This window comes from Gadus morhua, chromosome 13, assembly GCF_902167405.1.
Source record: "Gadus morhua chromosome 13, gadMor3.0, whole genome shotgun sequence".
NCBI lineage: Eukaryota > Metazoa > Chordata > Actinopteri > Gadiformes > Gadidae > Gadus > Gadus morhua.
In genome coordinates, this window is record NC_044060.1 from 21,876,915 (window position 1) to 21,902,863 (window position 25,949).

A 25,949-nucleotide genomic window follows, 5' to 3' on the forward strand; every position below is an offset into this window, starting at 1 on the left:
GAAAAACAAAGTTAGCTGAAACAATTATCTTTCAAAAGAGAACATTTACACTTTGTGCTTTTGTTTCTTAGCTAGCAAAAGCGAAATCCCTTTTGCCAGTGGTGCCAACTACTTTGAATGCTATTTTGCCTAATAATATGTTATATTTGGGAAAAAAGTAAACCCAAAATATCAGAACATTTTAGATCCACGGAGGCAATACAAACAGAGCATAACACATGTAGAAGATCTAGAACTAGTTCATCTGTAAAGACCTTTAAAATATTAGCTTTTAGAGGTCAAGCTTGATGATGGTGATGGTGGTGATGGTGATGATGATGATGATGATGACATGATGATTATGCTGAATTTTGTGAATGCAATGACAGATCACAGTTACAGGTAAGAAGGCACTGTGTATAATGAAATAGGGTTATTTTACAGTAAAATATTGGATTTTGAGGAGATCGCCATAAGACAGACAGTTTGGGCCTCCAGCCAAAGCTTTCAGTTGAATCTAGAATGTTCTTTCTCCCTCTTTCCGTTCCCCTTTTATTTTGGTCTCCTCATCCTACTGCCATTGTATGATCCGTACCCTATAATTCTAGACAGCTCTGTTTAGAAAGTGCCTGCTCACTAACGTAAAGGAGATAAGATAATATCAGGAACCATCTGTTGTATGTACTCTTAAAGGTTAAAAAAATGACCTGTTTATTTTCCTAAATTGTCTGTAGACGACTCTGCTCAAGGAAATGTGTTGAACTTGATGAGCCAAGTCTGAGTTAAAGATGAGTTTGTCGGTGGTGTGAATGGATGCTTATGCACTGATGATGTGAGGTTTTGCTTAATGTCAGAAATCCGTAACAACAGTTATACTTCTCACCTCGGGTTACTTCAATGTTGTTTTTTTGCAATGTTATTATGAAAAAAAAACACGAAATTCAGTTTCTTTGTGTGGTAGGCGCTGTCACAAGCGTTTATTCAAAGTTTCAATGTCATTGTTAAAAGAGATATGTTTTTTTTCTGCATGAACTTGTTTCTTTGACTGTCTAGAAAATGTTCTTCCAGCGTTTAACATAAAGCGAAACCAAGCAGTTTTCCCTGAAACCAATTATGTCCTACTCATCCTCTTGTTTTGTGTTTCTCTATCCTTTTCATTTTGATTTTCTCTCATGTGCACCTCAATGTACACAGATGTGACACACAGATATGAGTACACTCAACCACCCACCCACCTCTCTCTGCACTCATGTCTTTGGGAACAGTTCAGACTTAGGTTTTACTCAGGGTTGAAGAACGGGGAGAAGGAGAACACAGTGTGTGTGTGTGTGTGTGTGTGTGTGTGTGTGTGTGTGTGTGTGTGTGTGTGTGTGTGTGTGGTGTGTGTGTGTGTGTGTGTGTGTGTGTGTGTGTGTGTGTGTGTGTGTGTGTGCATGCCAGCGCAAACATGTATTTGTGTGAGTGTGTATGTAGGTGTGTTTGTGTGTGTGTGTGCGTGTGTACAGGTGCGTGCGCTTTTGTATGCATGTGTGTTTCTGGGAGAAAGATTTAGAGATTGTATGTGGGTTAGAGATGCTCCACTTGGTCATTGATTAGTTAGTATTGGTAACTGAATAGCTTTTAATAAGTATAAGTATAGGGATTTTTTTTTTAATTTATTCACAAAATGTTGTTTATCAGAGTAATAGGTAAAGTTGACGTCATTATTGGCCTACTTAAATTTCTATTTAGATTATGAAGCAATGTAATGTTAGATGTTTGCATCAAAATTACATCAACCTCAAACTATTTGGTGTATTGCAAATAGCTTTATTTTGTTTACTTTGTTCAGAAGACTTGGAAGGCCCAAATCCCTATTTTTTATAACAACCTTTTTTAAATTTAAATAATGGATCCATCCAGCTGTTTTAGAATATTTTATAATTTCATATTTGCTAAAAATCTCAATTGGAGCAACCTTCTTGTGTGAGTGAGAGACTGACCCCACTGCACTGCTTTTCCTCTCTGTTCCTGTGTCTCTTCTTCTTCTCAAACTTCTTACCAGAAACCTTTTGGAACGCAGACATTGTACAGAATCACTCGCTAATCACACACACAAACACACACACACACACACACACACACACACGCACGCACACACGCACACACGCACACACACACACACACACACACACACACACACACACACACACACACACACACACACACACACACACATTGTCGATTCACAGAGAGAATTCTGGTTATTATAGGAAAATACAATACAATACATCAAATATTTCCATCACAGACCCGACTGGCCAAGAAGTTTGTAATTGTCCTCTGTCCTCAGAGGTCTTGTGATATGTTTCAGAGACCTGATCCGACACAGGCCTTGTCTTAGGAGAGCATGGCCAAACATCACACTGCATGCAAGAATGGTAGACCCCTTTTAGATAAACTCTATGGCTTGACCTCTCCTTCCCATCATCTCCTCTCACTCTGACTTCCGGCTATCCCATCCTCTGCTAGGTTCCACCCTTGCCTGCAATTGTGCACTCATTGTGTTGCCGTCTACCTCCTCATTTAACATGTCTCTTTTCTCTCTCATTCCCCCATTTTGTGGGCTAGTTTTTATTTATTTGTGTATTCATTTTTTTGGACAATTGTGCATGCACAAGCATCACTGGATAGCTGATGCTTTTAAAATAATATTTGGTTGCTGAGGCCAAGTGTTTTTGAATTGCCCTCATATGTGGAAAATGTCTTCTGAATGCTTTACATAATTTCTGCTGTAAAATGAAATCAGAATTAAAAAAATTTGCACTTTAAAATTCGTTCCTGGTTTATAAATGTGAATGTGAATGTACACGTAAACAATGTTTATTCCACAGTGGGATTGAAAGCAATTTATTGAAGGTATGGGGTGGGGTGTGTGTTGGGGGGTATAACAGAAAATCAAATAATACATACAGAACACCCCTTTAATCATAGAATACACCTTCCTGGGTGTTTTCTGTAATTTACGTTGCATCTACAGGAAATGACGACAATTTCGCTGCTCTCATTACGTGGTTAGTTCCGGCGAAAAGTGGATTTGCTGCTGCCAGAGGGGCTGCTGTATCTTTAGAGGTATTTATACTGTGTTTCTTATCTATTTTTTATTGTTCAATACCGACAGTTACACACTGTTTTATAAAGAAGTAGACCATCGGTTTTTGAATGGCACCCCGTAGTTGTTTCTTTCCAAAGCGTCGACACCGTTAGCACTGATGTGTTAGCCGTCTCACATAAGAAACAATGCAGGCCTAGCTAATAGGTAGCTAGCTAGCGTTAGCCACAGCTCTCTGGAACTGCAGTGGGATTTAAACCCGAGATGGAAACCACTTCGACCGGAGAGGACTCGGTAGGCCACCTCGACCTGCTTGTTGTATGGATGTCTATTGGTTCATCTTTTACATCTGCTGTACCTAGTACATATTTTGACCAACTATCGTCAACAATTGGCCAGACATTATCCCACCCTGAGAAGTTGTATGAATACGGCTGGGGACAGTGGCCTGAACATGTTAGCCTGCCTCTTATAAAGCTTATTATGTAGTTAACAACGCTATTACACATTTAGGTCGCAACTGATAGGAGACAGTGTCTTGATTCTGTCTTAATGATTAAACTATAGTACAATATATTCACTATGATTCAAACCCCACGATTGATGATCGCAACCCTTCGGATTTAAGGAGGCCACCGAGTTGGTAAAAAATAATGATGTATGTATGTGTATATATATATGCTGCAAAATATTAGAATAAGAAGATTCATCTGTTTATGCGGTGTATTTGAAATGCTTGTTGCGTTATGCGATGTCTTTAATGTTTGGTAAAGACTAACAACAAATGGCCAATTCTTGGTTTGCAGAAAGAGAAATCCGGATCAGTATTCGGCCTTTCGGATCAGAGAGCCAGTTCACTCGCATTTTCATTTTAGTGTCATTTTAGTGCATGTTTATATAAAAAAATCAATTAATAACACTGTATACAAAGTCGCACATTATTTCTAAATCGAATCGGTTCGGCGTATGTGATACATGGCTAATAACGTCGTGCTTGTTGTTTTGCTACGTGGGTCCATTGCAGGTCATTTTCTGCAGGCCTTCCAATGCGATCGGCCTGCAGAACATGTTTACCATGTCAGTATTTGGTGCGAAGAAATCTCCTGTGTCACTTACGCACCCATTTATATTGAAGAAACGATGACATTAAGTATCTCTTGCAGTGGAAATGCACAGGCCTGCCAAAAGGCTTCCTAAACTAAGGCAACTTTTTGTTTTTTCTTTGTTGGTATAGACTGCTGTTATTGCGTAGACTATTTTCTGACGTTGACTGGCAAGAATTTGACTCAAGCCAAACAATTGCATGTGTTTACCCACTTTAACAACACTCGACACTCTGAGTCGTAGGGAAGTGGCTCCACAACAATTCGGGATGATGATGTGGCTTGTACAAAGAAAACAACTCTTCCAAATTCTGCTAGTTTACCAAATTGCTTTAGAAATGGGTTTTCTACTGGGTCACATTTGGAAAAGGATTTCTATCAATACCACAGTTGGCCACTAAACATGGATTTTGAAGACGTAGTCTTATGGCTAGCCTTGTGAGCTTATTGCAACTGGTACTGAGTGAAGCTCTTGTTTAACTGTGTGCCCAGTAGACCAGTTATACAGGTGGTGGAACTTCCCCACGACTTGGCTACAAAAAGCAAACCATTCCTCCATTTCCAAAATCGATTTGAGCCCATGTATAATAATACATGTATATTTCTTAAATATGTATATACATTTCCAATGATATTAGGAGTTTTTATGGTAAGGGGTCCTATCTGCAGATATATTTTACAGTACTAAATCGCGACATGGGCATCTTATTGTACTAAGTAAGTACAACTCTGTCAGAGGGGGCTCTTGTACCTGTTTCTGCAATCAAGGCTCCTTTTCAGTTGGCCTTTACAAGCTGTTTTTCAAATATAAAATTCCTTTAATGTGAAATACTCTCATCCTAAATGAATATTAAAGAAATTCAAACACTCTTTTTAATTCCTGTTTTTAACCTTTCTCCCCTGCCAATCCTCTTCTTCTCCGCTTCCGTACAGCCATGAGCTCCCAGCTGCAGGTCTTCTCCCCTCCCTCCATCTCCTCCAGTGCCTTTTGCCGGGTCAAGAAGCTGAAGGTGGAGAGCAACGTGTGGGATGTGTCCACTACTGAGGGCTATGGCTCCATGGCCGGACCCTCAGCCTACAGTTTCAACCCGGCCCTGGCTGTGCCGCCCTTCGCCCCCTCCCTGGTCTTCCCCCCGGTGGCGCCTGGCTCCAGGGGGCAGGTGGTGGTGAGGGCGGCCGACAGCACAGGCAGTGCCCCGCGGGGCTCGGGCCGACGCCTCGCCAACGAACAGGCCACCTCTTACGGCCACACCCACGCCGAGGCGGCCTCCGACACGCGGGCCCACCGCCACGGCCAGAAGAGGAAGGCGGAGGAGGCCAGCGAGGGCAGCGGCTGTGGCAGCGTCCAGATCCTGGAGGAGCTTTCGGCCCCCGCCGCGACCTACTCCACCCGCACGGTGGGTGGCGGGGGAGGGGGCACGGGGCAGTCCATCCCCCACTCGGCCACCACCACCAAGAGCAGCAGCTCCAACGGCGAGGGTGACTACCAGCTGGTGCAGCACGAGATCCTGTGCTCCATGGCCTGCAGCTACGAGGTGCTGGAATTCCTGGGCAGGGGGACCTTCGGACAGGTGGCCAAGTGCTGGAAGAGGGGCACCAACGAGATAGTGGCCATCAAGATCCTCAAGAACCACCCCTCCTACGCTCGCCAGGGCCAGATCGAGGTATGGGCTTGTTCACCGCTGGTTGTAATTAGTATTCATTTAGACTCCATTCCCCAAAATGTACAAGCTCACTCTGGGACTTGTTACTCAAGGCGATGCTTTTGTATTCACAGGTTGGTATCCTCAATCGTTTGAGTGCGGAGAATGCGGATGAGTACAACTTTGTGCGTTCGTACGAGTGCTTCCAACACAAGGGCCACACCTGCCTGGTGTTTGAGATGCTGGAGCAGAATCTGTACGACTTCCTGAAGCACAGCAAGTTCAGCCCTCTTCCCCTGCGCCACATCCGGCCCATCTTACAACAGGTCAGCTCCCCTGACCAGCGTTTGAGATATTCTTCAGCTCAGTCGTCCTCAGGCTCTCTCTCTGTCAGTGTGCATAGGGGTGGAAGTGCGTAATCTTTGGTTTTATGTTGCTGTGTTCCAGGTGGCCACAGCCCTGATGAAGCTGAAGAGTTTGGGGCTAATCCACGCCGATCTGAAGCCAGAGAATATCATGCTGGTGGATCCCCTGAGACAGCCCTACCGGGTGAAGGTCATCGACTTTGGCTCCGCCAGCCACGTCTCCAAGGCCGTCTGCTCCACATACCTGCAGTCCAGATACTACAGGTAGGTTGGCTAAGGGATGGCTTAGGGAGTTATTTATGATGGAAGCGAACCTGGAGCTATGCTATTTACTAAGTCTATGAAGGTTTTTAGTTGACACTTATCTAAAGGAATGCCTCAATGACCAATTATGGTTTGGATGTCTTGCCTAAGTTAGACTACAGACATTTGGGATTGAATCTTATACCTTTCGGCTAGGACTCAGGCATACCAAACTATCCCGCTGTTAGTTTCTCTTTGGCCTTAAGCAAATCGAGCGCGACAGCGACTCCCGATTTCACTGAGGCACCAAGGCGTGCGATAACTGGCTCTCAGGTAAAGGACGCAAGCTCCCAACCGTGCTAGATGGAGACGCAAGCTGCCATCGATGCTAGTTAGAGACACAAGCTCCCATCCGAGCTAGTTAAAGAGATGGAAGCTCCCATCCGTGCTAGTTAAAGAGATGGAAGCTCCCATTCGTGCTAGTTACAGACGCAAGTTACCATCCATGCTTGTTAAAGAGACTCAAGCTACCATCCGGGCTTGTAAAAGAGAATGAAGCTCCCATGCAAAAGATGGAAAAGTTGCTCCCCTTTGTCGTCAACAAACAATGAGCCTGCGTTCTGCAGAACCGCTATCAAAACCCGCCAGAGTGACGCTGGAAGCCATGGGCATGTCTAGCTCAAGTCTCTTGGCCGTGTATTTTCGGAAGAAAAGATATGCCCGCAAGCTAAGACATAATTCATCACACCACTTGTAAATAAAATAAATAAAAATAACTATGTTCCGATGCAGAGATAGGCAGTGCTGGATAGGAGTTCTTGGCGTGGTTCCACCACGCCAAGAACATGGTAAGAACATCATTATTGGGTCTAGGGCTGGGCGATATGGACAAAATCTTATATCACGATATGAGTAATTTTATATCACGATATATATCACGATATGGTATTTTTGAAGTAAATTAAAATAATAAATGGCTTAAAATAACCATACTTCACATTTTATCAGTTTTTTCTTTTATTTTGAACTTGAATTTCCATGCTTACAAAGGAGTAAGTAGCGAACAATCTGTCATTAACTGCAGTGTCATATAGTGCAAACATCTTGTAAACATTGATGTTTACAAGATTGGCTGGTGACGTTTCTTCTTCTGGGAATAGTTAAATGTCTTACAGCTAAGCACTCTGCTGCAGGGCCCCGTTGTGGCGCAACTGCAGTTAACTGCAGTTCCATCCACCGCCATTTTTATTATTATTATTTTTTTTTTTTTCTCTCTCCGTATAAACGATATGGCCAAATCTCTCCCGGTAGACACTTTCATATCGTCCACGGTATGATATCGTAATATCGCCCAGCCCTAATTGGGGCGTTCCATGCGGGATTTCACGTAACCCTTCGCTCTGTCCCCCCAGGGCGCCAGAGATCATTCTCGGCCTGCCCTTCTGCGAGGCCATCGACATGTGGTCCCTGGGCTGTGTGATCGCAGAGCTGTTCCTGGGCTGGCCTCTGTACCCTGGAGCCTCGGAGTACGACCAGGTGGGTGCCAAACCGCTGCAAGCCCTACCCCACTGAAGTATTGACTTATTCCCCAATGTGTTTTAATGTGGGAGACGCAATGCTGATTTTCTGCGAGGGGTAATATGAACAAACACATATATATGCATAGTGCTCTGGTTAATACTTCAAAACCGAGTATAAAATCTGACTAAAACGACACATCGTGATGCCACATCCCAATGACTGCCTCCATCTCGGAAGTATAGCAGGAATGTTATCGGTAGTAATGATGTTTTTGTAATTATCCTGAAATTCTTTATCATTATGGGGGACATTGGGTTTGAAATTGCCCCGATGTTTATAATTCTAGATATGAAAAAAAGTTTTTGGTAGCGTATGTTGGGTTACATTCACATTCATTTCAGATTTTACATTACTTCAAATCTCAAGGCACCACAAAATGGAGGAGTATCTGCCAAATAAATCCCATGATGCATTCTGATGTACAAGTCTGAATGACAACTATTGGGATAAAGATGTCAACTGTTAAAAACTAAAAACAGTGTGTATCTTCTGTTACAAATCCTCCTTGGGATTCAAAACTCAAACTGTTGGTGTTTGTCCAGATCCGCTACATCTCCCAGACCCAGGGCCTGCCGGCAGAATATCTGCTTAGTGCCGGCACAAAGACCAGCCGCTTCTTCAACCGCGGCACAGACTCCAGCTACCCCCTCTGGAGACTCAAGGTACACTAAGATTACATGTCAATATGTTCCCTTTTGAGGGCTAGTGGGGATGTCCTATTTAGACCAACGGTGAGGCAGCCTTTTTACGTACTATTCTAGAGGCTTTTCTCTTTTTAATTGTATTCATTAGTTAACCATAATTGTCATACATTAGGACCCCTTCATGAATGCATGCAACTATATTCCATAATATTCTTCTAAATTAGGGCTGCAACAACGAATCGGTAAAAATCGATTACTAAAAGCGTTGGTTCATGGTTCATGCACGCCCACAGCGAGCTTAAGTGTGAGCGACCACAGCTTGTATTTTGGTCATATCTTAACACTGGACTGTAGGCCTATATAAAAGTGTTGTACCTTTGCTGTCTTTGGGTTAAAAAAACTCCTTCAACTCAGTATCCGTCTAGTCCAACCAAAAACTCTGTCAGCTGCTGCTGCTGCAGACGGTGTGCAGACTAACTCGGTGTCGGCACCGCGTGCATCGACAGTCATTCAAAGCAGTGGTAGTAATCCCACAACCGGACGGTAAAGTCCCGTCAGTTAAAAATAATAATCCAGTTTTTAAATCCATGTTAAAATCGGCATGATATAGAGCTAGTTAGCTTAAAAAGTAACAAACAGGGTCAAATGTGATGCTTTCAGGTCGGCTCAGTAATATGATTGATGTGTTCCAATGAACCACAAAATAAATGAAATTTGAGATTTTGCAAAACCTTGTTTTCCAAGCAATATAAAATAGTGAAGATGGAATTATGACCTTTTTAACGTCCTATCTTGAGCTATGATCATTTTATCAGCAATTGAAGCAATAATGCAAGTTCTATTACAACAAAATAATAGAAAAGTATCAATAGTGGTATCAATAAAGACTTGGAATGTTAAAGGAAAACTTCACCCATTTCCATTAAGCTTTGTATCGTTAGAAACCCACTCAGATTTTTGAATGGTCGTGCATCATTCCTTATTTTCCCCTGAGACCGGAGAGATCTGTATCGATCTCTAACACTTCCCATTTTAAATGACGCAATATGACGATTTTTGCGTCATTTAAAGCAGGAAGTTTAAGAGGGGAGGATTCTCGTAGGACTACAAGCACCCCACTGACGCTACAAACCTATTAAATCAGTGCCAGTGGGTGGGACTTCACCAGCAGAAACTGACATCCACAGCGTCCACAGAGAAAAATGAATTAACGACCATGGCGGAAGGTACTGGATCTGATATAGAAGATGGGGATTTCGAAGATCTGTTGCTTGAATCAGTTGTTCGTGGCTACCTTTACGAGCCGCAATATAGCGTCGAGCAGCTGAAGCTGTTAGAAGAACAGGAGGCAGCTGCTACAGCCAAGGCAGAAGACCGGAGTGTCACGGACACTGTGCTCTCACTGTGCGCCTATGGACACAGAGGTAGAGTCCGTCTGCTGCAAAGAATTTCAAAGATGTTGATTTCTTCTGGACGAAATCTGAATCGGACAAGGACACGGATGTACCGTATGTGCTGTGGAGCATCCTAGTTTCCCACCGCATATGGACAGCGGCGTCCTGGAGGCCTATTTCAGAATCCCAAAGGTGAACTGGAAACGTCAGCCGAAGCCTGCAGGGACGAACGGACGTCCAACTGTAAAGTGAGTGTTTTTATTTTCTTTCTGTTACTATCGTGGCATGTTAACTGCATAAAGACCATCTATCGCTAACTGTGTGCTCAATGTTTTTGTCTTGACAATATCGCCTAACGACCTACTGACACTTTCTGGAATGGGTCCTGCAAGGCGAGAGCTTGGGCAGAGGCTGTCGTGTCGTTCTACCTACTTGCGTCGTGCAGACCATCCGACTAAAATATCCAGCTCCAGACGGCCAGTACTGCGGGCACCAAGAAGCTGACGACGCTCAGGAGGAACTATAAGTTTCATTGTTTATATTTTTGTTTATATTCCATGAAATAAATGGTTCAAATTCACGTTGTTGTAGTCCTTAGCGTTGCTCCAAGTGTATTTTCGAGAAATAATATTATTGGACGACCAACATTTCACAAGTGGAGCTACTAAGCTACTGTTGCCTTAGATTAAAACAATAGCAGAATAACGGTCATACACCATTTTTATAAAGTATTATAAGTCTAAATTGCACTAGAAGTTATTTGCATATCAGTTACCTCCTTCCAAGTTTATAATGTTGAACCTTGGTGTAGACAGACAGAGCAGGGGTTACATTATATTTTTTATTCACAAATGAAAGAATAAACAGGGTAAAACTAGATGAAATATAATATATATTTACAGTATAGGGAGAATCTAAAAAGGCACTGCTGGAGGTGTCCCAGAAGAGCGGAGTAGAGAGAGATGGAGTTGGCTATGGGAAGAGGTCTCAAAAGCGGCTTTGGAACAAAGTTGTGGCAGCCTCCTTTGGTGGTTTAGGTACAGGGGGAAATGTTGGGTGACAAAGCAGGTTGTGGCAGGGTGAGTGAGGAGGTTGGGACTTTGAACTTGATGTTATGTGATGTTGTTGTTGCATGTCTTCTGTCCATGACCCTCTTGATTAGATGTCCGACTTCTTGCAGTACACCTGCTGAACCGTGGATCTCCTGTAAATGACAAGGAATATGATTAGAAAGAAAATCTGAATGAAGATTTGTCTAGTAGACTTCTCTCCCCAGGAATAGATTAAACCTTTCAGCGACGTATGCCTATTGAGTTAGCTGTGAACTTTCTAATTTTGGTTATTATACTATTCAAAGAGCACATGGTAATACACTGTCACTGTGCTGTCTTGTTTCCTTTTCACAATGTTTTCATTGTGCTCTAGGATAGCGAGGTAGCGCCTCTCCCTCATTCCATCATATGAGAAGGCCTGGCATTTGGGGAGATCAATCATAACTAAAATATACAAATTATATTAACCTTGTTTATATAATTACTATTCACATTAAATGGAATTCTATACATTCTCCCTTCATCTTAAAATTCATCGCTTCCTCTCTCTAACTGAGAGAGGGTAAGATCACATTTGCATTCCCACTGGAGCCATTACGTCTGATACTGAGGCCAGGCCAATAGACTGACTTCTTTGTTGAGTAGATTAATCTTGCAGCCTTGCAGACATGTCCACTTCCCCCATAGTGTATTGCGGTATAATGCGCGAGAAAAAGGGCATCTATTCTCACCAGTATATTTGATTTTGAATAGTGACATGAGGCTGGATTCATTGACAATTATCTCCTTCTCACGCCAGTCCTTTACACCTTTAAAACAAAAAAACAAAGAGGTTTATTTTCAATGTTAAATTTCACAAATAACAGTAGTTTTATAATTCAATTAGAGACAATATGCTGTACAAACTGTGCTTGGCCAGAGGGAGGATTCTTGACTTGACTTGACTTGAGTCTTGACTGGTGCTGACTGGTGGAAGTGGATGGGGAAGGGTCGTCAACGAGTTGTTACGACAGTGTTGTAAAATATCTCCTCGAAGCTGTGCGGGGAGCTCAATGCGAGCGCAAACCAAGAAAACAGCGAAGAAGTGGCTAAAGTAGCATAGTTCCCCTTTAAGATGATTTAATTTATTTTTAACCGTTAGTATTCACCGGTTAAAGGAATTATCGGTTAAACATGGACATCCCTTAAGGAGGAGTTTGGTGTGCGGCCAATATCTGTCATCAAACGGCGCAAGTGGCCGGGGACGGAGATTGCGGACGGGACAAGATTTTTAAAAGTCCCCTTTAATGAGCAGGTACGATCACTCCCGTACTCAACCAAGTTATACACTGTGATGTTGCTAGGTACGCGTCCTGCGTCCCTGACGCATTAAAATCTGAAAGGACGCACTAAACTCACTATCCATGCGTCCCGGGGACGCATCTCATTTTCCCCATGAAAAACGATAGTGAACATTAAACAACTCGTGTTTAATCACAGTAACTGGCCAAAGAAACCTTCATGTGAGCAGATCGGACAAGCGCTGTTTCAACCCTCTGCGCTCTACTCGGCGCAGACGTGATCCCCTGTACAAAGTATCGCGACATGCTAATTTAGCCGCTACCAAAACAACTAGCTCGTCACCGCTGATTTCATTTCAACAATTAAAAATACGAACTTCATAGTAAATAAACCCACGTTTCCACTCCTCGATGCTGTGCTCATTCGTGTCGAATGAGCAAATCAAACAGGATTTTTTTGCAATCCTTCTGATTGAATATATGTACATTTATGACAAAATCGTGAGGACTAGGCTTGTGACACACACACACGCACACACAAATGTGGCGCTCGCGCTGTAATAGCTCATTGGCGCCACCAAGTGATCATTATGTGCAAATGCACAGCCTCTCATTAAAATGACTTAGGGGTCATTTGACCCCTCTTGCGGCGCTAGGAGTAAGTAAAAATGGCCCGGCGTTTCTAGTGTTAAACATGAACGGTTGAGTACTCCAGCTCTAACCATATCATACCACCATCAAGGAGTTTAACACTATTAATTTAATTTAAGAAATAGAATAATAATAAAAAAGAAACACATTTTTTAAACTGGGGAGTCGGGACCCATTAAATTTCTCAGGGACCCACCCAACTCGCCACCTGTGGGTCCCGGGGACTCACTACATTGAAAACCTATCAACATCACTGCACTGTATATATATATATATATATATATATATATAAATGTATATCATACATTGTATGTTTTCTTTGTGTTATCCCAGTTATGTTTTTTTAATTTTTATATCATTTAATTTTGCTTTTATTAGTTCCGGGACGTTGGAGCAATAACCTGGTGTTTTTTCACTTCAGTCTGCACTGTGAACTGGAAGTAATGTTCAGTTTTAGAACAAAGATGCGGCAATTGCAAATGTTTCTTCTTTTTTTTTCGATTCATCGATTAATCGAAAAAATAATCGACAGATTAATGGATCATTAAAATAATCGTTAGTTGCAGCCCTTTTCTAAATGTTTGCCCTGTTTGTGTGTTAAATCAGCAGTAACGTTCTTTGCTCCTTTCAGACTCCTTCAGAGCAGGAGGTGGAGCTGGGCATCAAGTCAAAGGAGGCCAGGAAATACATCTTCAACTGTCTGGATGATATGATGCAGGTAGGCTTTCCCTGCTCTTGGCTGGCACTGAGGGCAGCATGTATCCCTCTCTATTATGCTTTTTCCTTCGTTCATGCTTTGTCAAACATGCACAACAGCAGTAACCGCTCATGGACTCTGCCTTGTTCCTCCTCTCCCTCCAAGGTCAACTTGTCTTCCCACCTGGAGGGAACAGACATGCTGGCAGAGAAGGCCGACCGGAGGGAATTCATAGACCTCTTGAAAAGGATGCTCCGATTGGACGCAGACAAGAGGATCACGCCCACAAAAACCCTGGGTCACCCCTTCGTCACGATGAGCCACCTCATGGATTACCCCCACAGCTCTCAGTGAGTGTATATTAACATGGAGTACTACTAATGCTGGTAGTTACCCCGTGAGAGTAATTTACGTGGACTACTACTAGTTACCCCCACAGCTCTCAGGGATGGTATATTAACATGTAATTATACTTATAATTCGTGAATAGAGATGAATGTTGCATTATAGTCGAGTGGTTAGGTAGCTTGACCCCAGCCGAAAAGGTCGTATCGCATCGTCCACCTGTAGACTTCCTTGCAGAGGAAGCCTACCTGCTCCTATATTACATGCATCAACAACAAACATCACTTTCACTTGGATCAATAATATAATAGGGGCTAGGTTTAATTATGGTGCATAGGTGCTTGTTGGGTTGCCTGGCTAATGTGTGTCTGTTCCTCCTCTCCAAGTGTGAAGTCGTGCTTTCAGAACATGGAGATCTGCAAGAGACGGAGCTCCTCCTACGAAAACAGCAAATCCCTGTACTCCACCAACACTGTTCCCAGTGCCTCCGCGGGCAACCTCACGGTCACCTTTAGCAGTCAGCTCAACCAGCACAACCAGGCACGCAGCATTCTACCACACTCACTCACAGACAGACAGACATGATGCAGTCGTCCCAGGGCTAATCTGCTGGATTCTTCTCTCTTTCTCTTTCTCTTTTCTCTTTCTCTCTCTTCTCTTTCTCTCACTCTCTCTCCTCTCTTCTCTCACGCTCGCTCTCTTTCTCTTTCTCTCTCTTCTTTCTTTCTCTCTTCTATCTTCTTTCTCTCTCTCTCTCTCTCTGTCTCTGTCTCTGTCTCTCTCTTCTCTGTCTCTGTCTCAGTCTCTGTCTCTCCTTTCTCTTTCTCTTTCTCTTCCTCTTTCTCTTTCGCTCTCTTCCTCTCTTTCTCTTTCTCTCTCTCTCTGTCTCTGTCTCTCTCTTTCTCTTTCTCTCTCTTCCTCTCTCTCTTTCTCGCTCTTCCTCTCTCTCTCTCTCTCTCTCTCTCTCTCTCTCTCTCTCTCTCTCTCTCTCTCTCTCTCTCTCTCTCTCTGTCTCTCTCTCTCTCTCTCTCTCTCTCTGTCTCTGTCTCTGTCTCTGTCTCTGTCTCTGTCTCTGTCTCTGTCTCTCTCTCTGTCTCTGTCTCTCTCTTTCTCTCTGTGTCTCTCTGTCTCTCTCTCAACAGGTGCCTTCAGCAGCGGGGACGGTGCCACTGCTCAACTACCAGCCGGCTCTGTACCAGCAGGCTACCATCAACATTCCCGGTCTGACCCAGCAGGGCGTCCCGCTGCAGACCCGCGCTGCCGGCCTGTGCAGCCAGGCGGAGCCCTTCCAGCAGACGCTCATCGTCTGCCCCCCCACCACCATCCAAGGTACCAGGAAGAAAGTCCCCCGTAATCTATTTGAAAAACAAGGTTGTATGTCTCTTCAAAGTGAGAGACATTCATAGGAACACAGTCTCATAATGTCCAAACAGACACTGAGGAACTTCTGAACACAGTGTACTGTGTAGCTCGTCCACTGAGGGCTCTGTGGTTTGGTTGCAGGGCTGCAGTCCTCCAACAAGAGCGGCGCCTACCCTGTGAGGATGGATAACTCTGTGCCCATAGTACCTCAGAACCAGTCGGCCCAGTCACTGCAGCTCCCGCCCAGCATGCTCACCCAGGTTAGTACTACAAACCGGTCTCTCGTGATGTTAAGCGTAGCATTGTGTTCAAACAAACGGCGCAGAGTCAGGGAAGGGTTTGAGGTCGAGTCAACAGATGCCACAACTTTCGCAATTCATCAATGGCCACTGTTGTGTCATTATTGTTGTGTGGGGTTAAATGAAATCCTGTATGGCACGAAAGCAGGAACTACGGACTTCCAGCCTTATCGTTAGACTACTACTGTTGATGAACCTTGTAACCTGTGTATTCGGCGGCACATGGCTTTTGGTTTGTTTGGAGTACACAGAAAGTTTGGATATCTTGCAATAACCTCAGACATATTTGAGTTTCATTATAGTGAAACCATTTTAAGTTTAACGTCACAAAGCTAGTTTTACCGAAAGACTATGAGAATACGAGTAGCAATGGAATGATTAGTAAGCTCATCATAAGAGTTATGATGCCCTCTCACACACAATTTGCAGATAGCTGATAGGTGGCTAACCTAGACTGGACTGAAAGCTGATTGGTTGGTCATTGAGACTGTACGGACATCTGTAGTGGTTCATTTACTATTTTAAATGTAGAAATGACACAACGCACATTTCCAATCAAGCTCTGTTTCGTTGCTGATTTGTCTGATTCAAATACTGCTTTCAGAGTCGGGCGGTGAATTGAATGGATAGATCTATGCCTCCCTCTTTCAGATGACCTGGATGCTCGTGGCTATCCGTTATCAGCCAGTCTACTGCCATCTTTCCTTCCTTACCCTGCCCTCAAGGAAATCCTCTTCCTAGCGACGTGGAGGAGCCAAAACAGGCTCCCGGCCTTTCACTGTACCCTAACCCTGTGCCCACATATACTCTACCCTCCACCAACCGTAGGGCTCCTGCACCCCCCTGATGGTGGCCACCCTGCACCCTCCGTCAGCAGGCCTAGCCCCCCAGTACTCTCTGCCCCTAGGGCTGGGCGCGGGGGTGTCCCGGCCCACCCTGCTGGAGCACACAGCCACAGTGCTGGTAAATCCCCCCGATGACCCCTCCGCGGGAGACGCGCGGCCGCACGCACACCCTCCCTGCACCACTAACGATGCCGTCACTCTGCTCCCCTCCATCGACCTCCAGCTCCTCCCTTCCCCAGTACCTCCACATTTCCTACCATACTGTGCCGCATCTGGATATCTGTAGCCATGTCTTCTGTCTACATGCTGCCTCTCTCCTCTGCCTTCAATCCCAATGTATAGGGATACCCAATAATATAACTGCCTTTCAAAAACGATTGAATGAGGGATAGGATTCCTTCTTGGAATAGCGCTTATTTGTTTTTTTAACGGCTGCTGGCATTCTAACCGATTCAGTCCGACGCTGTGGAATGCTAGCTGGTTGGGTGTCCCCTCCATCCTTCTCCATCTCTCTCCCCTCATCCTCTGGTCCCCCATAGGTCTGCTGAACGCATGGAGCGCATGAGTGGCTGCCCCGGCCTTCGCTTTGCTTGCAGCTTCTTGTTCTGTCTGTCCTCCCCACTCCTCTCCCCCACCCCCACGCCCCCTCCCTGGAGGAGGGTGCAGGAATATTGAACTGCACCCACACAAACAAGGGCTCCCCTGCAACCGTGTGCCTGGGGATACTTTACCGTGGTACGGAGGAACCTCGGACCCGGTGGGATGCCCTTTTCCTCCATGACAGCCTGTCAACCTGCTGTTTGACCGCGGTGACCTCAAACTAATCACTATTGTTGGGTGTTTTTTTTCCTCCAACAGGCACTGTGTGTGTGTGTGTGTGTGGTTGTGTTATGCGTGTGCTTGTGTGTGGGGGTGGTGTTAATTGCACGTGTAGGTCTTACCCGAGATCAGCTGATTCAGTTGCCATGGTGTCAATTGCTTTGCATGACAGAACCTGGTCGCTGTATCACAGGGCTATGCTTTAAATAAGAGAATGGCTTTGTTTTAAGGCTGCTTCTGTGCTCTGACCGTAGAGGGGGAGAAACGGACAGTTTGGTCCCCGCCTCTGACCCTCATCCCCGTCTCTTAAGCATGGTTCAGTCTGCGCCGGGGAGACCTCTGATGACTCGTGTCGCGTGGTCACTCGTCAGGACTCCCATCCACGTGACTTACGGTTGTCCCGTCTGTCTCTCTCACCATCCCCCCCTCCCCTCCCCCCAGCAGGCCTGGCCCACCGGCACCCAGCAGATCCTCATCCCGTCGTCTTGGCAACAGGTCCCGGGCGTGGCCATCCACGGCACGGCCCCCCCGTCGGCCGTGGTGGAGTCGCCGCTGGGAGTGCTCCACTCGGGCGTGGCCTCGCAGCAGGCCCACAGCTGGAGGTGGGTGGACCGGCCAGGTCAGCATCTCCTCGGCTGGGACAAGGGGCAGCTCGGTGACCACGTCTCGTGTTTGTTGTCCCCCAGGAGCACAGCCCAGACCAGGTCCCAGCCGGAGAGGAAGAAGGTTAAGGCCCGGCGGGGAGAGAGCAGGAACAGGTAAGGGCAGCGTGCGTTCCGGTTCTCACACACCGAACATCACACTCCATCCACACTGAAACTACGACAGCATTCCCAGGCCCCAGGCCATTCCCAATACAATAGCTGTTAGACAGACTCTTAAGGCAGATGCAAATATACCTAAAGGTGCGGCCACACCAGACGCCTATCTCGCGTAATTTTTACGCGAGATACGCGTGTAAAATGTTGCTTGACCATTTTGTGTCAAAAATGGTCACATACGCGCCATACGCGCCTACGTCACTCGCCTAGATGAGTCCATGTCCATGCAAGTGAACGGAGCGTTCCCTCTTCGTCATAACTATCAAACCAAACATCCTTCACATTCACTGAGCGAACATTACGAAAGTAAAATGCACATTTCTCGCTAAAAATGTTTCCATAAACGCATTTAATGGCGTAACTATGTTACTATTTCCACCCAGAATAAAGAAAGTTGTCGGCCGTGGCTGTGTGTGTCTGTGTGTGTGTCTTGCCCCAGGATGAGGCTCCCCACGGGTGTGTGTGTGTGTGTGTGTGTTGCCCCAGGATAAGCTGCGCTGGAGTCCGAGGTAGGAAACCCAAACGCCGCCGCGTTTGGGTGATAGAGTTTAGATCGGGTTAGATTAAATAATCTCGGATTTAAATAACAATAATCGGGTTAAATAACTTCACATGGTGTGTCTGGTGTGTTTCCAGCATTCGTAGTGTTGATCAGCAGATATATAGTCCGCCAAGACGTTGAGGTTGCTTAGTAACCAGAGACTCTGTCCATGCAAGTGAACGGAGCGTTCCCTCTTCGTCATAACTATCAAACCAAACATCCTTCACATTCACCGAGCGAACATTATGAAAGTAAAATGCACATTTCTCGCTAGAAATGTTTCCATAAAAGCATTTAATGGCGTAACTATGTTACTATTTCCACACAGAATAAAGAAAGATGTCGGCCGCATGCTTCTGTCCAAGCTCAGTACTCTCTGCCAGTGACGTCGGGTCAAGCTCAACGCTGATTGGGCAACGCGGCTAATCGTCATGCGTATCATGCGTATTGAGCGTAAAAAGTTCAATTTTTTGAACTCTTGAAATGTACGCGATATACGCGCGTATAGCGTGTATTGCGCGTAAATATACGCGCCACATACGCGCTATACGCGCGTAAAATGTTGCTTATACGCGTGAAACGCGTAATACGCGCGTAAACCAATGGTTCCCTATGAAAAAAATGGCGATTTTATACGCGAAGTACGCGAGATACGCGTCTGGTGTGGCCTCACCTTAAAAGTAACTAGAAATAAGCATGTAAAGCAAATCTCGTTAAAGTGGTATCCATGGGGAGTATACACCCAGACTCCATAGTTTTGGCAGGGTTTCTTTATTCATGCAATATTCTCATCTTCTACCCCTTACCTGTTAGCATTCCTTGTGTGCACTTCATGCCAAAAACAGCATTTTACGACTTGTATAATAGACACGATTTGTGCGGCTTCCAAGCCGACAGGCGTAAAGAGTGTGACTGATGTTCACACCGCTGTTGAATCGTACTCTTAAGTACCCACTCGATCAAATAGATCAATAACAACTCTCCCCTCCATTATAACCTGTCTCACTTAGATCTGTGTCATAGCACGGAACCAAGAGCTTAGTTTCAGACCAATAGTAAATACAGAAGCCATTAGAGCGGAAACGCCAAACCTTTGGGTTCATCGTCTGTTAAAATATCATAACATGCTTCCCTGGAGAATCTACACGGGCTCAGTGCAGTTCTTTTGGTTCTCCCTCTGTTCCACCAGGGGTCTGTCCACTACATCACTGCTCAGCAGCAGTGATGTGACGCCCGCGGTACTGTCCCAGCCCATCATCATCTCGGACACGCCCAGCCCTGCAGTCAGCATCATCACCATCCACAGTGACACGGACACGGAGGACGAGCGCAAGTTCCACCCCGCCAGGTGGGAACCCGAGCCCTGTTTACCCACCTGATGTTGAGGCATACAGCTCGTTGGGTTAAGGAGTAAAGCTAGACATACTAATAGGGTTTTGGTTAGTAATGGTGTGAGTGTTGGTAATAATATTAGCGTTGGATTAAAGGTGTAGGTTTAAACCTAGTCGGGTTCAAGGTTAAATGTAGGCATTGTGAGGGCGTTACAGTTAGGTTTCGGTGGTGTTTTGGGGATATCAACCCCTCGCATCCAACGTTTGCAGTTGTAGCATCAGCGAGCCAATTTATCCCTCTTGTTAAGATCCACTAACCAGTTACTGTGTGTGTGTGTGTGTGTGTGTGTGTGTGTGTGTGTGTGTGTGTGTGTGTGTGTGTGTGTGTGTGTGTGTGTGTGTGTGTGTGTGTGTGTGTGTGTGTGTGTGTGTGTGTGTCTGTCTGTGTGTGTGCGCCTCAGTGTGAGTCTCAGCCAGAGGACCAACGTCATCAGCTGCGTGACGGTGCACGACTCGGACTCGTCCAACGCCAGCCCGCTGACCCCGCTGACCCCGCTGGGCCGCGGCCACCTGCCCTCCAGCGTGCTGTCCTCCCGCCAGCACGCCAGGTCCCTGGCCGTGGTGGCGCCCTCCGTCAAGGCCCCGGCGTCGGACCGGGGCGCCGGCCCCCGCTCCCGCACCGATACTGGTGAGTGAGCATGTTTTCATATGTACTCATGTCTTCTAATGTGTACTCATGTCTTCTAATGTGTACTCATGTCTTCTCGTGTTCTCATGTCTTCTCGTGTTCTCATGTCTTCTCATGTCTTCTCATGTGTACTCGTGTCTTCTCGTGTCTTTTCGTGTCTTCTCGTGTCTTCTCATGTCTTCTCGTGTTCTCATGTCTTCTCATGTGTTCTCATGTGTCTGCATCGATCTCCATTGTTATTTAAGCAGTAATCCACTACCAATACATTGACATACACTAGACCAAGTCAGGTTTATGTAACCCAGATGTAAGGCCAATATAATGTTTCTATAGCGACGATTATCAAATCATTTTTTGAATCTGAATCAATTAAATAACTTATTTAGTGTTTATGTTAGATTAATACTAGTTGTTCTAATCTCTTGATCCCTGCTTCGCGTGTGTGTCTAAGAGTGAGCGTGGCTCTGCCCCAGCGTTGTGCTGACCTGTCTGATTCCCCTCCAGTGAACTACATGAAGCCCAAGAGGTCTGCCAACCGCCAGACCTGCGGCTCCCGGGACGATGCTGAGCGCCAGGGGCCCGCACCCAGCCAGTCACACCCCCTGAACCTCAGCCAGGTCAGGACCCTCCAGCCCAGCCAAAAGCCCCTCCGTGTACCAGCCTAGGGCCTCCAAGACCCTCTGTACCCGCCTAGGGCCCTTTAAGACCCTCTGTACCAGCCTAGGGCCTCTAAGACCCTCTGTACCAGCCTAGACCCTCTAAGACCCTCTGTACCAGCCTAGGGCCTCTAAGACCCTCTGTACCAGTCTAGACCCTCTAAGACCCTCTGTACCAGCCTAGACCCTCTAAGACCCTCTGTACCAGCCTAGGGCCTCTAAGACCCTCTGTACCAGTCTAGGGCCTCTAAGACCCTCTGTACCAGCCTAGGGCCTCTAAGACCCTCTGTACCAGCCTTGGGCCTCTAAGACCCTCTGTACCAGCCTAGGGCCTCTAAGACCCTCTGTACCAGCCTAGGGCCTCTAAGACCCTCTGTACCAGTCTAGACCCTCTAAGACCCTCTGTACCAGCCTAGACCCTCTAAGACCCTCTGTACCAGCCTAGGGCCTCTAAGACCCTCTGTACCAGTCTAGACCCTCTAAGACCCTCTGTACCAGCCTAGACCCTCTAAGACCCTCTGTACCAGCCTAGACCCTCTAAGACCCTCTGTACCAGCCTACACGGTACCTTCCAGCAGGGCAGGATGTGCGGTGTGAGCTGTATATCCAATATGATAGCGCTGTACACTGCCACAGGATGTGTTTGTGCTTGTTGTTCTCGGGAGGTCTCCATTGGGCCGCTTGGGGCTCCAGGCCTGTGAAGCCTCACCTGAACCCCGTCTCTCTCTGGGTGTGTGTGCAGGTGCAGCCCGTGGTGTCCTCCTCCCAGGAGCGCCTCCGGGCGTCCCACCACCACCACCACCACCACCACCACTCTGCCGGCTCCTCCGCCCGCCGGCAGCAGACCTTCCTCCCCGCGACCCACTTCAGCTTCCCGGACGCGTCGGCCCTGACCGCGGCCCCGGGCGCCGGCCTCTACACCTACCCGGCGTCGGCGGCGCTCTCCTCGGCCTCCCAGGCCATGGAGCAGCTCCTGGGCCACGCGCACGCCGCCGGCGGCCACGGACACTCCCCGGCCGGCTACGCCACGGCGGCCTCCTACGCCAGCGCCTCCTCGGCCCGCCGGGACGCCGCGGCCCGCAAGGACCAGGTGGCGGCCGGCCTGCTGCACGCGCTCCCGGCCGCCTACCAGCACCCCTTCGCCACCGCCTCGCCCTACGTCAGCGTGACGCCCCGCGCCGAGGCCTACGGAGCTTACCAGCTCAGCCCCCGTCGCCTGCCCCAGTACCCCTACCTATAGAGGGGGTCCCCCTGGCTGTACCCCTACCTATAGAGGGGGTCCCCCTGGCTGTACCCCTACCTATAGAGGGGGTCCCCCTGGCTGTACCCCTACCTATAGAGGGGTCGTCTCCATACCCTGACACATAGAGAGCTTCTCCCAGGCAGTAACAGTGTTTCCCATACATAGACCAATGTGTGGCTGTTAGGACTCCACGTCTTACCCCCCCCCCCCCCCTGCCACATATTGCTACCTGGTCTGTGGGAAACACTGAGTATCCTTTCTTACCTGTGTGCACCAGGTCTGTGCCCTTACCCACAGAAGGGTTCTCAAAGCGCGCCCACCCATAAAGAGGGTCACCCGCCTCGCCTCGGCAGAGGCCTCTGTCCTCGTACCCCTAGCCCCCCAGAGCTCTCCCAGTACCCAGTCCTAGGCCTCGGAGGGTGGGCCTAACTCCCTCCCTCGGTCGCTAAGGGAGCCCAGAAGGCTGGTCTCTAGTGCAGGGCAGTGGTCAGGGTGGAAGCACAGGGGTTATATCAACTATTAAACTGCTGCAGTTCACTATAAGAAACCCCTTTTCACCATGTCTAGTTTAAATGCTCCTTTTAAACTCATTTTTAATGTTTTATCCAACATTTTGCATTATTTGACCTTGTATCGGTTTAATTATCATTTTAGGATGTGTGTTTAGTTTTTAACACCCTCTCTATTTTGTCCCTCCCCATTTTATTCAGAAGTGGGATTTGGCGTTGTGATATATGTTTGACACCCGTTTTGTTCAAGCGATAGGGCTTTCTGTGATAAGAGGAATACTTCCTGTAACATGACACTTTGCCTATGCCCTGAAGCCTTGCACAAAAGGCTTGTTGATCGCTGGCAAAAAAAAAAAACAAGGCTGGCCCGAATTATTCGAATATTCGAATACTCGTTCTGAAAATTAGTATTCGAAGCTTAAATCAGTATTCGGAGCTTCGTTTTTTTTTCCACGTACGTGACAGATCGAGGGAGGCAAACTATAAGCGGCACCAAGCAGAGACGCGAGAGAGGTGGAGGAAGATTATATATCTTGTTTCCCTTTACTTTGTAACACATCAGCGGGATCTCGGGAGGAAAAGTAATGCCTAGCGAAATGCTAACCTTAGCTTAGTTGGTTGTTTACGTTCGCTGTACAGCGCCGCGCCAATCAACTGTGACTGGCTTGCTGCAGAGCGTGAGCGTCTTGGCAATACCCGGTCAATATATTGGATATAATATGGACACATACGACAATCAATATTCGGTATTTGTTATGGATTTATGTACAAAGTCCCTGAAAAGATGCACGTTCCAGGATGAATTGAAAAGCTCCCCTAACGGCTGAGGTGGTAGAGGACAGCTGATTTGGAACGGAACAACAGCTGTTCGCTTCCACGGGGGAAAACTAAAAACTCCAACTTACTTGGGCCTTCTAATTAACGTTAAAAAGATATTAAATCTTCAACAAAATATGCAGATACTGTCAAACTCGGTTCCAGGGAGTATATAGGTATTATTAATGTTGTTTTTGATGGTGTGTTTTTCTGGAACGAGTATTCGAATATTCGCTCGGAAAAACCAACGAGTATTCGAAGCCTGAAAAATGACATTCGGGCCAGCCCCTGTCCCATGAGTTAAGTTAGTAAGTTTTATGTGAGGCACTAATCCCATGATATTTCCTGTGTTTTGGCTCATGTGTTTTGGCTGTATCACTACATTCATCACAAATAGTACTTATTTTATAATGCATAAATTATGTTTTTTGTCAGTGTGAGTTCGTTGAAGATTTATTCACTACCCGAGAGAAGTCCATCTGCTGAGAAAGGCATGGATGGGACCGTGATGGTTGTTTTTTAATTTAAAAAAATGCACATGTGATAGTGTCACAATTAATGTACTAAGTGTTTTAGGAAGGGCGCATATGGACCTTATGCAATAGAAACATTTGAACTTCATCAACTGTGAGTGCTGAATGTATTTATCAAGTTAAACGTATAGTGATGGATTGCGTGCCCATCTTCAGGAACAAAGGAATCCTCAAGTTTTAACATGTAACGAAAATGGACTTGGGAAAGATTACTGTATCCCCTCCTCTACCCGACACTCCGAGATTACCAAAACTTCCTGGAAATACCTGCTGATCATTAGCCAGAGAATTGCTTTTTGTGGAGTATTTTCTAGATTACATTTATATAAAAAAAATATGACTAGATTTCTTACTATTTTCCATGTTTTAGAAACTAGCTCATTATATTAATCAATATACTTTAGCTAGAATATCCCATTCTTTGATCCAACAGTACTAATGGATTTAATTGTAGCGTGATGTTTAAGAGGCTATAACGGCGTAATCTCTGATTTGTACCGACCCACTCGCGTGCTCACACATACGTAAATGATGCTCTGCTGGCTTACACTGTCCAGAATGGGACGCAGTAAGCGCGGCAAGTAACATGCAAAGAACACGTACTAACACAAACTAGTATTTTTAATCAGAAACTAATTTCATTTGTTGTAATCTTGTATTTATTTAACCATTCCCAATGAGTAGTACCATATTTGAATATACATGCAAAGTTTGCAAGTGGGATTTTTAAGTCTTGCTCGGATGTATTGTGGTGAATGTAAACCACAACTGCATCCTGCATAATATGGTATCGCTCGTGATTATTGATGGTTTGTCTGTACGCTTAACCTTACGGATGCACACTTGTCATAAGCTCTCTGTTGGAAGTACACATGGCTTTAAGTTTTGTAACAGTGTGGCAGACTTTCTCCCTCCGTCTGTGGTCAAGCAAGTTTCTCCTGGAATCCTGAAACGAAAGGCTTTTGGATTTGATCTCATCCCCATTTGTTTTCATATGTCTTGCTGTTAAATGTATTTTTGGCTGTTGATATCCCATCCTTCCATGGCATTGTTAAGAAGTTATCTGGTAGACTAATTCAGGGATAAGGTTTCAGTTCAAACTATCGTCACTGTTTTTCAATAAAATAACCTCAAGTCCAGTGTTTGGTTTATTTACAAACTGTTTGAGTCGTATAGTAGATTGTTTTGTAACGTCAAATTGCTTGGCCTTATTACTTTACTATTTCACTGCGTTTACACACTAACTGATGTAGGTAGAACAATTTATAATATAAGGAAAATTATTTACAGTGTTTTTTTGACCTGCACCTTAAAAATACACCAAGCAGGTATTCTATTGGGGATTGAAAAAATATATTTTTTGCTGGGATCAATAATATAATCTAACCAGGACTACCCTTGTAGCTATTGTCTGCGTC

At 45.8% G+C, this 25,949-nt stretch overlaps 2 protein-coding genes and 1 long non-coding RNA gene across 8 annotated transcripts in view; all 3 read left to right on the top strand.

Moving 5' to 3' along the window:
• LOC115557621 (calmodulin-binding transcription activator 1-like) overlaps positions 1-2,792 on the top strand; it is a 73,933-nt gene extending 71,141 nt beyond the window's left edge. Inside the window, 1 exon segment of the mRNA XM_030375563.1 lies at positions 1-2,792. This exon segment is cut by the window's left edge and continues 1,903 nt beyond it. The gene's annotated coding sequence lies outside the window, so the exon portion shown is untranslated.
• Positions 2,793-3,021: 229 nt separating this feature from the next.
• On the top strand, positions 3,022-25,670 carry hipk1b (homeodomain interacting protein kinase 1b). 6 transcript variants are annotated; one of them, XM_030374636.1, is made up of 18 exons: positions 3,022-3,090; positions 5,107-5,837; positions 5,951-6,142; positions 6,264-6,445; positions 7,837-7,960; positions 8,548-8,667; positions 13,658-13,744; positions 13,889-14,073; positions 14,455-14,608; positions 15,211-15,397; positions 15,572-15,690; positions 16,558-16,692; positions 17,835-18,151; positions 19,945-20,103; positions 20,548-20,774; positions 21,279-21,391; positions 22,173-22,675; positions 22,709-25,670. In XM_030374636.1, exons 2-17 carry the CDS (start codon positions 5,109-5,111, stop codon positions 22,668-22,670), a joined length of 3,528 nt encoding a protein of 1,175 aa, XP_030230496.1. In that variant the 5' UTR covers positions 3,022-3,090; positions 5,107-5,108; the 3' UTR covers positions 22,671-22,675; positions 22,709-25,670. The 6 variants fall into 6 exon arrangements, with proteins under 6 accessions (XP_030230496.1, XP_030230497.1, XP_030230498.1 ...); XM_030374637.1 differs by having other exon boundaries at positions 17,835-17,995; positions 18,080-18,151; positions 22,173-25,670; XM_030374638.1 differs by having other exon boundaries at positions 17,838-17,995; positions 18,080-18,151; positions 22,173-25,670.
• LOC115557060 (uncharacterized) lies at positions 9,068-10,623 on the top strand. The gene is made up of 2 exons (XR_003979157.1): positions 9,068-10,291; positions 10,436-10,623. It is a non-coding gene; the product is annotated as an uncharacterized LOC115557060 (long non-coding RNA).
• Positions 25,671-25,949: the final 279 nt, after the last annotated feature.